The sequence below is a fragment of the Pelecanus crispus genome, chromosome 26, assembly GCF_030463565.1.
Source record: "Pelecanus crispus isolate bPelCri1 chromosome 26, bPelCri1.pri, whole genome shotgun sequence".
In the NCBI taxonomy this organism is placed as follows: domain Eukaryota; kingdom Metazoa; phylum Chordata; class Aves; order Pelecaniformes; family Pelecanidae; genus Pelecanus; species Pelecanus crispus.
This window is the reverse complement of record NC_134668.1, coordinates 809,378-824,638: the sequence shown is the minus strand read 5'-3', so window position 1 is coordinate 824,638 and position 15,261 is coordinate 809,378. Positions and strand designations below refer to the sequence as shown.

At 63.0% G+C, this 15,261-nt stretch overlaps 2 protein-coding genes across 2 annotated transcripts; one reads left to right on the top strand and one right to left on the bottom strand.

Annotated features, from left to right (window-relative positions):
• Window positions 1-459: 459 nt before the first annotated feature.
• On the top strand, window positions 460-8,616 carry PFKM (phosphofructokinase, muscle). Its single transcript, XM_075724923.1, is given in 24 exon segments — window positions 460-586; window positions 1,346-1,444; window positions 2,149-2,222; window positions 2,327-2,404; window positions 2,595-2,784; window positions 3,014-3,179; window positions 3,277-3,321; window positions 3,428-3,536; window positions 3,619-3,714; window positions 3,810-3,902; window positions 3,982-4,107; window positions 5,845-5,909; window positions 5,997-6,060; window positions 6,139-6,285; window positions 6,556-6,626; window positions 6,720-6,807; window positions 6,886-7,038; window positions 7,129-7,293; window positions 7,417-7,478; window positions 7,568-7,679; window positions 7,800-7,899; window positions 8,211-8,316; window positions 8,468-8,582; window positions 8,584-8,616. Coding segments are annotated over 24 exon segments (2,484 nt in total).
• Window positions 8,617-9,719: 1,103 nt separating this feature from the next.
• ASB8 (ankyrin repeat and SOCS box containing 8) lies at window positions 9,720-13,142 on the bottom strand. The gene is made up of 3 exons (XM_075724931.1): window positions 13,005-13,142; window positions 11,938-12,042; window positions 9,720-11,435 (listed from the first exon to the last, which is right to left on the bottom strand). The coding sequence occupies exons 1-3, from the start codon at window positions 13,119-13,121 to the stop codon at window positions 10,803-10,805; spliced, it is 855 nt and encodes a 284-aa protein (XP_075581046.1). The 5' UTR covers window positions 13,122-13,142; the 3' UTR covers window positions 9,720-10,802.
• Between the last annotated feature and the right edge of the window lie 2,119 nt (window positions 13,143-15,261).

Here is a 15,261-nt window from a genome sequence, read left to right as displayed (position 1 = left end):
AAAGAGCGGGGCTCCGGCTTCGCCTTTCCTGCGCACAGCCCCGACATCACTCACACACTTGGTCGCATTTTTTCCCAAGCCCAGCTCCAAAATTTCCAGTGTCCCTGGATTTCTGCCACACCAAAGGTGCCAGGACTGACCGCTCTTGCTGGTGCTCCATTACAGGCGATCCTGTTACAGGTGATCCCATTACACCTTGTCCCTGTGGGCATTCCCGGTACAGCTGATCCCGTTACTGGTCATGCTGTTGTTACAGGTGATCCCGTTACAGCCGGCAGTGTTATAGCTGATCCGTACAGCCGATCCCATTACTTCTAAAGCTGTTACAGCCAATCCAGTTACAGTTTGACCCTGTGGGTGCTCCTGCTACAGCCGATCCCGTTACAGCCGATTCCATCCTAGCAGGTCCCTACAGCTGATCCCGTTACAGCCGCTCAGGTGACAGCCGCAGGGCGGGCGATGCTGGCCCTCCTCGAGCTCTCCCCCGAGGCCTCCCGACTCCTCGTCTCGGCTGTGCTCTCCCTCGCTGCCGTCCTCCTCTTCCTCACCTTCCTCCCCACCGCCCCGAGGCAGGGGCACCCACCAGGTCAGTGCCCACTGGTACCAGTACAGAGGGCAGACTGGTACCAGCAGAGAGGACAGACTGGTACCAGTAAGGAGGACAGACTGGAACCCACAGGGAATTCAGACTGGAACCAGTAAGGAGGAGAGACTGGAACCAGTAAGGAGGACAGACTGGAACCCACAGGGAATACAGGCTGGAACCAGTAAGGAGGCCAGACTGGTACCAGCAGGGAATACAGACTGGAACCAGTAGGGAGGACAGACTGGAACCCACATGGAATACAGACTGCAACCAGTAGGGAGGACAGACTGGTACCAGTACAGAGGGCAGACTGGTACCAGCAGGGAGGACAGACTGGAACCCACAGAGAATACAGACTGGCACCAGTAGGGAGGACAGACTGGCACCAGTAGGGAGGACAGACTGGAACCCGCAGGGAGGACAGACTGGCACCAGTAGGGAGGACAGACTGGAACCCGCAGGGAATACAGACTGGCACCAGTAGGGAGGACAGACTGGAACCCGCAGGGAATACAGACTGGCACCAGTAGGGAGGACAGACTGGCACCAGCAAGGAGGGCAGACCAGTACCGGCAGGACCATGCTCCCCATGCCAGGGAGGGGACACCCCCCCCACCCCCGGCGGGGCCGTCCCTCCCCCCGGGGGCTCCATTTAGGGGCTGGCGGGGCGGCGGGTGCCAGTCTGCGGGTGCTGCCGGGACCAGGGGGGACCTCGCCACCCTTCCGACCCTCTTTTGCGGAATTTTCCTCTTTTTCCAGCCAAGAAAATGGCACAAATGCCACTGGGACATGGGCGCACCGAGGGCCTGGGCACCGGCAAAGCCATCGCCGTCCTCACCTCCGGGGGGGACGCCCAGGGTAAGGGACACCCCGGGGACCCCGAAAGCCAGCGGCTGCGTGAGGGTTGAGCCCCATTTTGGGGAGAAACGAGGTGAAAACGGGACTTTGGTGGCCAGATCCTGCGGCCAGTTACGCTGCTCAAGTGGTTTTCTCCAGGTTGCGGGTTTGGGGGTGACCTTGGGGGGGGGCGGACGGCGGGGTGAGGAAGCCGTGGGGCAGAGTTAAGGGGAGTTTTGGGGTGTGGAGGGGTGGGAGTCTGGGTGCACGTACCCCATGCAAAAAATCGGGGGGGGGGGGGGGGGGGGGGGGGCTTAAAGGGATGGTAGCAGCACTCTGGCACGAAGCCAACGCCGGCAAAGCACTGGGGTTGCCCAAAAATGCAGGGATTCAGCCCAAAGTTTGTCCTCTGCCCAGGTGGCCCCAGGGATGGGGAGGGGGGGTGGCACCCCAGTTGGGAGGGAGGGCCTCATCCAGCCCACGGGGGTCTCCACTCGGCTCCCCCCTCCACCGCCGCCGTGCTTGTCACCCAGTGTCACGCGGCGGGACACGCCGCTGCTAAATGTCAACGGGGCAAAAATAACCCAGGCAGCTGCGGGGCCGGATCTGCGCCGGGGGGGGTTGGGGGGGCCGAGCCCGGCGCTGTGCAAGGTGGCGGGGGGGGGGACACAGGACACACGATGGCTTTGGGGGGTCCCCAGGGTGACGCTCTCCTCCTCCCCCAGGCATGAATGCGGCCGTCCGCGCCGTGGTGCGGGTGGGCATCTACACCGGCGCCAAGGTCTACTTCGTGCATGAGGTCGGTGCTGACGCCCACCCCCACCCCCCCAATATTCCCAGCCCCCCTAAACCTTGGGGGGGGGTCGTTTCAACATCAGGTTGTGTGTGTCCCCCGCCTCCCAGGGCTACCAGGGGCTGGTGGACGGTGGGGACAACATCAAGGAGGCCACGTGGGAGAGCGTCTCCATGATGCTGCAGCTGGTGAGCAGCGGCTGAGCCCGGCCAGCTTGGTGCACCGATGGCGGGGGAAGGCGGGAGGGGCAGAATATGGTGTAACCCTATGCCACGGCGCCGGGGTCAAGCCTGAAAATAACCCGAAACCGGAGCCAGGATGGACAGACGGACACAGGGGTGCTGGAGGATACCCAGCACCCACACAGGGGTCCCGCAGGGGGGCACGGTCATCGGCAGCGCCCGGTGCCAGGATTTTCGGACGCGCGAGGGACGCCTGAAAGCCGCCCGTAACCTGGTGAAACGCGGCATCACCAACCTCTGCGTCATCGGCGGCGACGGCAGCCTCACCGGCGCCGACACCTTCCGGGCTGAGTGGAGCAGCCTCTTGGCCGAGCTGGTGAAAGTGGGTACGTGTATGTGTGTGTCCCCACGGGACCCCCCGATTTCAACTGCGGGATGAAAAGAAAAAGGGTGTTTTGTACCAAAATCAGGGGGGTCTGCACCAAAATCGGGGACGGTCATACACAAAAAGCTGGGGTTTTCACCCCACGCCGGAGGTTTGTGCTGGTGTTTGGCCCCGTGGTGATGATTTGGGGGGGACAGAGAGAGAAAAGGGGGTGTCCCACCCTGCGGCAGGGGGGATCACGGCGGAGGAGGCGAAGAAGTCGAGTTACCTGAACATCGTGGGCATGGTGGGCTCCATCGACAACGACTTCTGCGGCACCGACATGACCATCGGCACCGACTCGGCGCTGCACCGTATCATGGAGATCGTGGATGCCATCACCACCACGGCCCAGAGGTGACGGGGACCCCCCCGTGTCCCCCGCGCCGGGGGGGACCCAGGCATCCGGGCCTCACTCGGGCTTGTCGTGGGGTGAAACTCCTGTCTCCCGCAGCCACCAGCGGACCTTCGTGCTGGAAGTGATGGGTCGCCACTGCGGGTACGTCCCTGCGCTGCCACCCAGATCCAGTGGTGCCACCCAATAAAGAAAGTGGGGGGAAAAAAAAAAAAAACCCCGGAACAGCCTCTTTTTTACCTGCTTCCAGCTACCTGGCGCTCATCACCGCCCTGGCCTGCGGCGCCGACTGGGTCTTCATCCCCGAGTCCCCCCCTGAGGATGACTGGGAAGACCACTTGTGCCGGAGGCTGACGGAGGTGGGACGGGCTCCGGCGGGCGCCTTGTCCCCATCCCTGTCCCCGTCGTCACCCCCCCCCCGTCCCCGTCTCTCCCCACCAGACCCGCCTGGGCGGCTCAAGGCTGAACATCATCATTGTGGCCGAGGGCGCCATTGACAAGCATGGCAAGGCCATCACCTCCGACGACATCAAAACCGTGAGCAGGACGGCGGGGGGGAAAGCTCCTCTTTTTTTCCAGCCCTTTCCCGGCCCTGCTGCGGGGCCGGATCCAGGCGCGTCCCTGTCTTGCAGCTGGTGGTGAAGCGTTTGGGATATGACACCCGGGTCACCATCCTGGGCCATGTCCAGCGCGGCGGGACGCCCTCCGCCTTCGACCGCATCCTGGTAGGCAGCTCCCTCCCACCCTGGCCCTGGGGAAGAGGGGGTCCGGAGGGGGGTAACGTCCCCGTCCCTGTCCCCGCAGGGCAGCCGGATGGGTGTTGAAGCCGTCATGGCTCTGCTGGAGGGGACCCCTGACACCCCGGCCTGTGTCGTCAGCCTCTCGGGCAACCAAGCCGTGCGCCTGCCCCTTATGGAGTGCGTCCAGGTGGTGAGTAGCGGGGGGACGGGACCCCCAGGAGCAACCCGGGGCTCCCCGCCGACAGGCGCGATGCAAAACTGGCCGGTGCGATGCAAAGTCACGCGGCCGTAACGCAAGCCCAGCCGGGTGCGATGCAAACCCACGTGGCACGACGCAAGCCCAGCCGCTGCAACGCAAACACATCTGACGCGGTGCAAACCCAGCCAGCGCGGTGCAAACGCATCCAGCGCGATGCAAACCCAAGCCGGGGCGCGGCGCAAACCCAGCCAGCGCGGTTGCAAACGCATCCAGCGCAATGCAAACCCAAGCCGGGCGTGGCGCAAACCCAGCCAGCGCGGTGCAAACGCATCCAGCGCGATGCAAACCCAAGCTGGGCGCGGTGCAAACCCAGCCAGCGCGGTGCAAACGCATCCAGCGCGATGCAAACCCAAGCCGGGCGCGGCGCAAACCCAGCCAGCGCGGTGCAAACGCATCCAGCGCAATGCAAACCCAAGCTGGGCGCGGCGCAAACACAGCCAGTGCGGTGCAAACGCATCCAGCGCAATGCAAACCCAAGCCGGGTGCGGTGCAAACCTATGCAATGCTGTGCAAACCTGCCCGGCGCGGTGCAAACCTGGCAGGTGCAATGCAAAGCGACGCAAACCCATCCAATGCAATGCAAACCCAGCCGGCGCAGTGCAAACCCGGCGGGTGTGATGTAAAGCCATGCAGCACGATGCAAAGCCAGCTGGCGTGGTGCAAACCCGGTGGGTGCGATGCAAAGCCATGCGGTGCAATGCAAACCCAGCCGGCGTGGTGCAAACCCGGCAGGCGCGATGCAAAGCCATGCAGTGCGATGCAAAGCCAGCCAGCACAGTGCAAACCCAGCAGGTGCGATGCAAAGCCATGCAGCACGATGCAAAGCCAGCCACCACGGTGCAAAGCCAGTGGGTGCGATGCAAAGCCAGTGGGTGCAATGCAAAGCCATGCGGTGCGATGCAAAGCCTACCGGCATGGTGCAAACCCATGCACTGTGATGCAAACCCAGCCAGCGTGGTGCAAACCTGGCAGGCGTGATGCAAACCCGGTGGGTGCGATGCAAAGCCATGCGATGCAACGCAAACCCAGCCAGCACGGTGCAAACCCGGCGGGTGCGATGCAAAGCCATGCGGTGCGATGCAAACCCGGTGGGTGCGATGCAAAGCCATGCGGTGCGATGCAAAGCCATGAGGTGCGATGCAACGCCAGCCAACATGGTGCAAACCCGGCGGGTGCGATGCAAAGCCATGCGGTGCGATGCAAACCCGGCGGGTGCGATGCGAAGCCAGCCGGCATGGTGCAAACCCGGCGGGTGCGATGCAAAGCCAGCCGGCATGGTGCAAACCCGGCGGGTGCGATGCAAAGCCAGCCGGCATGGTGCAAACCCGGCGGGGTGCGATGCGAAGCCATGCGGTGCGATGCAAACCCGGCGGGTGCGATGCAAAGCCATGCGGTGCGATGCAAACCCGGCAGGTGCGATGCAAAGCCAGCCGGCATGGTGCAAACCCGGCGGGTGCGATGCAAAGCCATGCGGTGCGATGCAAACCCGGCGGGTGCGATGCAAAGCCATGCGGTGCGATGCAAACCCGGCAGGTGCGATGCAAAGCCAGCCGGCATGGTGCAAACCCAGCGGGTGCGATGCGAAGCCAGCCGGCATGGTGCAAACCCGGCAGGTGCGATGCGAAGCCATGCGGTGCGATGCAACCCAGCCACCTTTGCTCCCCGCAGACCAAAGACGTGACGACGGCGATGAACGAGGGGCGCTTCGACGAAGCCCTGAAGCTGCGGGGCCGGTGAGCGTCCGCACCCCATCCCCGGTGGGGAACCGGGGCTCCGGCCACCCCCGGGGCTCCCACACCCGCCTTCCCCCGCCTTTGCAGGAGTTTCCAAAACAACTGGAACGTGTACAAGCTGCTGGCACACATCCGCCCTCCCTCCACCAAGGTACGGCAGCGGGGAGGGGGCGACGGGGACCCCCGCCGAACCCCACAACCCCCCAACGCGCCTCCTCCATCCCCGCAGAGCGGCTACACGCTGGCCGTGCTCAACGTGGGCGCCCCGGCCGCCGGCATGAACGCGGCCGTCAGGTCGACCGTGCGGATCGGCCTCATCCACGGGCACCGGATGCTGGCGGTGCACGACGGCTTCGAAGGACTCGCCTACGGGAAGGTGCGATCCCGGGGGAAAGGGGGGTGCTGGGTGGGGTACGGCCCCGAAAAGCAGCAGCCATGGCCCCGTGGGGAAGGGGGATCCCCTGGGGTGGGGATGCTCGACCCCTTCCTCACCCCAGCCCCACTGCGGTGCATCCCACCGTCGTCCCCCAGCCTGGGGGGCACCAGGTTACCCCAATATCGATCCGATATGGTCACAGTGAGGCCGGTGCACCCCAAAATCCTTCTCCCATCCTTTCCGCCTAACTTACTGCTTTCCCCTTCCCAGGTGGAAGAGATCAGCTGGGAGAGGGTCGGCGGCTGGACGGGGCTGGGAGGATCCAAACTGGGGACAAAGAGGTAACGCTTCTCCTGGCGGAATCCCGGGGGGGTCCCTGGGTCGAGCCCCGCACCCCGGGCGGGCTCAAGCCAGGGAGGTTTTCACCCTCCCAGGACCTTGCCCAAGAAATACTTTGAGGAAATCAGCGCCAACATCAGCAACTTCGGCATCCACGGGCTGATCATCATCGGCGGCTTCGAGGTGAGCGGGGGAAGCGGTGGTGGCAGGGGGTGGGCAGCTGCCCGCACCGTGCCCGCGCCGACGCCCCACTGCCCACAGGCTTTCACGGGCAGCCTGGAGCTGATGGAGGGGAGGGCCAAGTTCGAGGAGCTCTGCATCCCGCTCTGCGTCATCCCTGCCACCGTCTCCAACAACGTCCCCGGCTCCGACTTCAGCATCGGCGCAGACACCGCGCTCAATACCATCACCACGGTGCGGCCCTGCGACCCCTCCCTATTTAACAACAGCATCACCCGTTAACCTAAATCCCTTTTTTCCACCCCAATTCTTCCACCTCCGCAGACCTGCGACCGCATCAAGCAGTCGGCGGCCGGGACCAAGCGCCGCGTCTTCATCATCGAGACCATGGGCGGTTTCTGCGGCTACTTGGCCACCATGGCGGGGCTCGCGGGCGGCGCCGATGCCGCCTACATCTACGAGGAGCCCTTCAACATCCGCGACCTGCAGGTTGGGGACCCCCTCCTACAGCCCCTGTCCCCCCACTCCGGCCATCACCACAGCCCCGGGGTGCTGGGGGCGCATTTATTCCCACTTCCAAGCCGCCCGATGCCCATTTCATGCTCCACGTAGGTCAACGTGGAGCATTTAACTGAGAAGATGAAGACGACGGTGAAGAGGGGGCTGGTGCTCAGGTACGTCCCCGGGCTGGGGAGGGGGTTGCCACTGAGATCTGTCGTGCTCGTGCCACCCCCCACGAGCCCACCTCCCTCGCCCGGCACAGGAACGAGCGGTGCAACGAGAACTACACCACCGACTTCATCTACAACCTCTACTCGGAGGAAGGGAAGGGCACCTTCGACTGCCGGAAAAACGTGCTGGGGCACATGCAGCAGGTACGGCCCCCCCCGGGGCAGCAGGAACGCGGCACCCCCAGGGAACGGGCTGTGGGCTGGGAGACCCTCGCCCGGGGCTTTACCCCCACCTCCATTCACCCGGCGGCTTTTCTGGCACAGGGCGGCACCCCGACCCCCTTCGACAGGAACTTCGGCACCAAAATGGGTGCCAAGTCGGTGGCCTGGATCACCGGGAAGATCAAGGAGTGCTCCCGGCACGGTGGGTGCTGCACCGCGGGGGGGGTTCTCTGCTTTGTTTCCAAAGCCCCCTGCCCTTCCCCACCGCTGCAGGGGGGCACAATCGCTGAAAGCAACCCCCTGGCTCTTTCCCAAGGCGCACGCATGCTCCGATATTCCAACGCAAAGGGCTCAGGGCTCCCCTGCAGATTCTGGGGGGTGCTCAGGGGTGCTCTCCCCTCCCAGAGGGTCCAAAAGACAGTTGGACAGGATGACCTGAAAGGTCTTTTCCAACCTAAACAATTCGATGATTCTATGAAAATGCCGAGCCCACTCCCCGCCCTCCCCTTGCAGGTCGAATCTTCGCCAACACGGCCGACTCGGCTTGTCTGCTGGGCATGCGCAAGCGCAGCCTCGTCTTCCAGCCCATCACCGAGCTCAAGGAGCAGACGGACTTCGAGTAGGTGTCCCCCTTTTCTCCCCCCCCATCACCCCTGAGACCGTGCCCCAGCCCCGGGAAGGATAAATACAACAGGCTGGGAACGCTTCCCCAGGCGACGCATCGCTGTTTGCATCCCGGACCATCACGCCGCCTTCTCTCTCTCACCCAGGCACCGCATCCCCAAGGAGCAGTGGTGGCTGAAGCTTCGCCCCATCCTAAAAATCCTGGCCAAGTACAACATCGAGCTGGACACCTCGGAGAAAGCCCACCTGGAGCACGTTCACACACAAGAGGATCTCGCTCGAGTCCCACATCTAAGAGGCCATCGCCGGCACAGCTTCCCCCACCCCGGAGCGTGTTCCTGTGTTGCTCCGGGGGAACTCCAAAACAAGCGCTCCCCGTTGTAGCTCGCACCCCGCTGGGAAGCCAGGCAGCACCTCCACACCCCGAGGGCACCCGCTGCCTCAGCAAAAGAGCGGTTTTCCCCGAGGCAGAGGGTTTCCTTGGGGTAAATTTCGGGTTGGTTTATGTATTTTACGGGCTTTTTAAACAGAAAAGCTGCTCCCCAAGCGTTGCAGCGGGATGTTGCGATGAGCTGAGAGCAAGCGGTCCGGGTAGAACCCTAGGGCACGACTTTAGCGTTAAAAATTCAGAATTACGATGCTTCAATAAACACATCACTCGTGGTGGCAAAGATGAATCGTGCTTCAACCCTCCGGCGCTCACCCCCTGGGGAAGGGGAACACAGCTCCCACAGCCCTGCACGCACCCCTGGTCCCAAAAGCTTCATTTCCCAGCACAACAGGGAAGGAATAAAATATATATAATCTGATTTTTCTCCCCCAAGTTTCTCCCATAAAGCAATTACCAAAGTTTAGCCACCTGACCTCACCTCTGAGAGCACGGGGCAGCTCTCCCGGGATCCCTGGGTGAGGAACGCACACGCGGAGGATGACGCAGCTCGGTGCGTCGTCAAGATCCCAAAAAAACCCCCGGACAAGGGTGGAGGTGCAGGCATGAAGGGTGGGCTGGGAGCAGCGAGGGGGATCGGAGGGGGCAGGCTGCGGTCGGAAGTAAAACCCATGCAGAACTCATCAGCGTGAGGGTTTAACAAGGCGTCACCATGGACAGGGTGACGTTACGGTTCTCGGAGGCGTGACGGCGACCGTACGGGGTGCCAAAAACCAGCACGGGAACGAAACCACCAGCAGCACCCCCCCCAAACCCCACCCCGACACACCCTCCCCATTCAGGGAGGACCCCGAAAGAGCGGAGCCAACCCCCTGTGCTCCGTTGCTGACCCTTGGCCACAAGCGTGTGACACACACACCTTGCAGTGCACGGCGAGCCGTTTATTTCCATGAATACATGACGGTGTGCGTGGCGATGCCGCCAGCGCCGGGGGCGAGCCGTGCCGAACAGAGAGCAGGCGCTGCCCACGGGGGTCCTGCCCGCTGCCAGCGCGTCCTCACGCCTCCTCCTAAAAATCTGTACATACACACACATAAATAAAAATCAACAACAAAATGGCGAGTTGATGGTGCAAAACCAAAGCTGAGGAAGAGCTCAGGTGGGTTATTGCGTGGCAGGCGGGAGGGAAACCTCTGCTCCAGGGCATGGAGCATCCCACGCTCTGAGCAGCGCTCCTCCAGAGAGGGAGGGAAACATTTCCTCCGCTTGCGGGAATTACAGCCCCACAAAGCTTTGGGTTTTGAGGTGCTTCCACCCTCTTCCCCTCTACCACGCTGATGCATCTTAAAAATTATATATATGAAGGGGAAAAAAAGAAAAAAAAATACTCCCACACGTTGAAGTGACGCCTCGTGTCTGCCCAAAGCACGGAGAGCAGCAGACACGCAAGCTCTGCCCCGTCTGCGGGGTGTTGTGCTGCGGCCGTGGCTGCGCACGGGCGTTAGCGCCGAGCAAAGGCGCCAGCCTGCACTGTTACACAACGCACAGGCTCGCTACGCGCGCTTAGGGCGGGCTTTTCCACCCGACACGTTCCACAGGGCTTCTCTGGGTCTGACAACACCTTCTCTTGATCTCCTGCCTCACGTCCTCAAAGAAGGAGGGTTTCCCCATTCTCCCCACACCTAGAAAGCCTGCCTTTCCCCAAGGTCTGCCCCAACATCAAAAAAAGGAAAAAAAAAACCCAGGTTAATCCAACAGCTGGGATATAATTTGCCATTAAAGGGGGACTTTTCATCTCATGACGCTGAAATCAAGGGGAGAGTGCGTGGGAGGAGCCGCTGAAGAGGCATTGCGGGCAGAGAGACAACATGGAGCCGGTCTGCGAGTGGCACCGGCGGGTCCCCGCTGCCCTGCGCCAGCTCAGGCAGAGGAGCAGAGCAGGATGAAAACCGGGACGGTGACCGGGGAGGGGAATCTGGCACCCACAAGTCTCAAACCAAGCGGTCAACCTCATTCCCTGCGCTGCCGCGAGGAAGCAGTAACAAAGGGAGCCGAACGCCAACGTGGAAGAGCCCCGGCGCCTCGTCTTTCGCTTAGCTAAGGAGCAACACGTAGTCCTTCAGGCAGGTGGGCAAGGGCAGCTGCTTCACCGCCTCCGGCAGGAACCGCACACCCAGGCTGCGGCGCACGGCGTAACGCGACAGCGTCTGTAGGGTACCGGGGGCCGAGCAGAGCAGGGTGAGCTTTTCGCAGAGCTGCTGATCCCTGGTGACCTCCCAGGGCATGCTGCCATTTTTTCTCAGCTCAAAATGTCCAATAGCTCGATGGAGAAGATCGAAGCAGGAATCCTCGCGCTCCGTACCCAATCCCCGAACCAGCAACGCCACCAGCCGCGAGATGGGGGTTTGGCCTTTCAAATTAACCACCCGGACCTCCGCCCCGAAGTCAAGCAGGATGCTGACGCTCTCCAGGTTACCCTTCATGGCTGCCCAGCTGAGCGGCGTGTCGTTGTTGTAATCGCGGGCGTTCACCAAGGCACCGTTCTCCAGCAGCGACCGCACGCACTCGGCGTTGTTCTTGAAGGCGGCCCAGTGAAGCGGGGTGTCCTTGTTGCCATCCAGAGCGTTGGGGTTGGCCCCGTACTCCAGGAGGATTTCCACACAGGTTTCGTCCTTTTCCGCCGCGTAGTGAAGGGCCGTTCGGTTGTAGCCATCCAGGGCGTTGACCTACAGGAGAAGGGGAGGGAGAAGAAAGGATTTGGGGGTCACCGAGGTACCCCAGCTCCTGCCGGCATCAGGGGAAGCTCCACCAGCGCTGCGCGAAACCGTTCCCACATCCCACATTTAGCAGATGTGAAAATGAGGCAGGGAGTGGGGGGTACAACCTGCCAGCGGCCAGGAGGAAATGCCAAAAATCAGAAATGATTCTATGATGATAATATATAGGCTTCAATTCTTCCTTCAGGCTTCCACTGCAAAACTACCCTCCCTCCCCGGATGAGCAGGCACCCCCAGGATCTCAGGCACAAACATTTCACTCCCTACTGGGATAATAAACCTTCACCCAGGCCCATTTTGCCTTAAGAGGGGGCACAAAACTGGCACTGCTTAAACCATCGGCTCAAATCTCAGCTGTTTATTAACACCTGCCGCCGCCTCCTGACTTCCTGGCCCTTTTCAAAGGGCCCTTTACATTTTTAAGGTGTTTTTGTTCTTTAAAAGCCTTTACCTCTGCTCCCTTCTGCAGCAACAGCTCGACGCAGTCGGCGTCAGCCACCATACAGGCGCAGTGCAGCGGTTTCAGGGTGCCGTGCATGCAGTTCACATCCGCGCCCTGCGAGAAGACAGGAAACCACAGCCAGGATTAGCAAACCCACCCGTTCTTGGCCCTTTTCCACCTCCAAGCCGGCACCTGACGCGCCTCAATTTGCATCGTTAGAAAAGGTTTATTAATAGATATCCGGCGTAACGCTCCCGCGCGTGCCCTAGGGTTATGTTTTCAGGCTGGGCACCACGGTTGCACAGAGCTCCCCGCTGGGCAGAAGCGCTTCACAGTCTGCGTCCCTGCTCCCAGCCTTGATCTTAATTAATTCATCATTGCTAAACGACGCCTGAAGAAACGTGGGTGCCACAGGGGTCTGGCATAACCCGTGTGGAGGTTCACCACCCACACAGCAGCAATCTGCTCCGGCAGGATCCCGAGGAACGGCGAGGGCGAGAGCGGGCACAGCGTGGGGAGGGTTGGAAAAGCAAGCAGGCCGCTCTGCCTCCGGTAAATAAACCGGCAGCCGTTCAAGAGCCGTCAGCACGGCCCAAGCTGCCCTGGAAGCATTCCCTGGTGGGAGGCAGCCCCAGGATGAATCCGGGGGTTTGTGGGCTTTGGAAGGGCATCTCCAAGGAGGGTCAAGACGCTCGGCGGAGCCGTCGCCACCTGAAATAGCTCAGCTGCTGCCCGGATCAGTCAGGCTTAGCCAGGGCCCCGCGCTGCCCCTAACAGCGTCCCGGGCTGAGGCGAAGCTCCCCGACCCGCCCCGCTTGGGGCCACGGGCGGACTCAGCCGCAAAAGCCTCACCCCGACGGGCGTCCAAGCCGCGGGGAGCGATGCCCACGGCCCGGCCGGGCCCTCCAGCCGCGAACCGGCGGCGGAAACCCTCCCGCAGCACTGGGGCACCCCGCTGGCTGGCGGAGCGGGTGTCCCACCTCGGCCCCCTCCCCTACAAGCCCCTCCGCTTCCTTCACGGGGCTTCGCAGCGCTCCAGAGCCGGGCCGGGCGGGTCCCCGGGGGCGGCGGCTCACCCTGCCGATGAGATCCTCCACGTTGTCCCGCGGGAAGGAGCGGATGGCGGCGATGGTACGGATGAGCCGCTCCGACAGCGAGTACTTGCTCTGGATGCTCTGCATGATGTACCACATAGTGCGGGCCGGCCGGCCGCCGCCTCCGCATGACCCGGGAGGCCCCGACGAGGCCCCGGCGCCGGGCCCTGACGGGCCCCCCCCGCTGCGGCGGGGCTGGGCGGGAAGAGCTGCTCGGGCCGCGCCGAGCGCCGCGGGGAGGAGCGGGGAGGATCCCGGAGGGTCCCGGGGGGGGGGGGGTGGGTGTGTCCCGGGGGTCCGCGCGGTCCCAGCGCGGCCGCTCCAGGCCCAGCGGGAGGCGGAAACCGCCGCCACCCGGAAGTGACGACATGCGGAGCGACGCAATGCGCAGGGAGAGGCCGCGCCCCCCGTCCACCTCTCCACCAATCCGACTCCCGGCGTCCCTCGAGGCTCCGCCTCCTCCCGGCTTTTCGGCGTCTCCCCCGGAGATCCCGCCCCCCGCTCTTTATTTTTCTCCAATCGCCAGGCGCTCCCGCCCGCAAGCCCCGCCCCCCTCCCGGCTCTCCACCAATCCGCCCTCTCCCTGTGCACCCGCTGAGTTCCGGTGGCCCCAGCTGGAGAGCTGGGGGGCCCTGGGGACCCCCCCCCCGGCCCCGGCGTCACCATGGCAACGGGGCCTGGCGCACCCCAGGGCGCCCTGGGCCCAGCTCTGCGGGTGCCAGCTCAGGGTGGTACCCTGAGGGGTGGCACCGGGGTGCTCCTGCGAGGGTGACACCAGGGTGTCCCTGCCACGGGGTGACACCAGTGAGGGGTGACACCCTGTGAGGGTGACGCTGGGTGTCACCATGCTGGGTGACACCGGGGTGTCCCTACACTGGGTGACACCAGGGTGTTCTGTGAGGGTGACACCGGGGTGTCCCTACACTGGGTGACACCAGGGTGGTCTGTGAGGGTGACACTAGGGTGTCCCTACACTGGGTGACAATGGGGTGTCACTGTGCTGGGTGACACCGGGGTGTCCCTACACTGGGTGACACCAGAGTGTTCTGTGAGGGTGACACCGGGGTGTCCCTACACTGGGTGACACCAGGGTGTTCTGTGAGGGTGACACTAGGGTGTCCCTACACTGGGTGACAATGGGGTGTCACTGTGCTGGGTGACACCGGGGTGTCCCTACACTGGGTAACACAGGGATGTCACCATGCTGGGTGACACCGGGGGTGTTCTGTGAGGGTGACACTAGGGTGTCCCTACACTGGGTGACAATGGGGTGTCACTGTGCTGGGTGACACCGGGGTGTCCCTACACTGGGTATACACTGGGTAACACAGGGATGTCACCATGCTGGGTGACACCGGGGTGTTCCTGTGAGGGTGACACCAGGGTGTCCCTACACTGGGTGACACCGGGATGTCACTGTGCAGGGTGACGCTGTGTTGTCCCTACACTGGGTTACAATGGGGGTGTCACTGTGCTGGGTGACACTGAGGTCTCAGTGGGAGGGTGACACCGGGGTGTCCCTACACTGGATGACACCAGGATGTCACCATTGCTGGGTGATGCCGGCGTGTCCCTGCACAGGGTGACACTGGACTGTCCTTGTGAGGGTGACACTGGGGGTGTCCCTACACTGGGTGACACTGGGGTGTCCCTACACCAGGTGACAATGGGGGTGTCACCACGCTGGGTGACACTGGCATGTCCCTGCACAGGGTGACACTGGGCTGTCCCTGTGAGGGTAACACTGGGGTGTCCCTGCATTGTGTCATACTGGGGCATCACTGTGGGGATGGGGCTGGGGTGTTTGTCCGACTGTTGGGGACAGTGGCTGAGCTGGGGACAGGTCTGTTCCCCATGTGTGACAACCCCTCCTGCCCCGGCCGCCTGAATGGGCTGTCACCACTGCCCAGCCCCTGTCGCACGGGCTGCCTGGCAGCCTGAGGGGTGACAGCCCAGCCTGGGGGTGACGCAGCACCCTGACACAGTGACAGCTGGGCTTAGGGGGTGATCCAGTACCCTGACAGGGTGATAGCCCAGTTTGGGGGTTACCCCAACAACCTGATGGGTGGCCCCAGCCCGGGGGTGACCCAGCAGCCTGATGGGTGACAGCCAAGCTCAGGGGGTGACCCAACACTGACACAGTGACAGCTGAGCTTGGGGGTGACCCAACACCCTGAAAGGGTGACAACCCAGCCTGAGGGTGACCCGGCAGCCTGAGGGGTGACAGCCGAGCTCAGGG

Excerpts from the sequence above, each read along its gene's own strand:
- ASB8 (XM_075724931.1), bottom strand. The coding sequence starts at position 13,121 with ATGTGGTACATCATGCAGAGCATCCAGAGCAAGTACTCGCTGTCGGAG. Across the intron at positions 12,043-13,004 it reads TGGAGGATCTCATCGGCAGG|GGCGCGGATGTGAACTGCAT; the intron begins GTGAGCCGCCGC and ends GTCTTCTCGCAG. Across the intron at positions 11,436-11,937 it reads TGCTGCAGAAGGGAGCAGAG|GTCAACGCCCTGGATGGCTA; the intron begins GTAAAGGCTTTT and ends CTTCTCCTGTAG.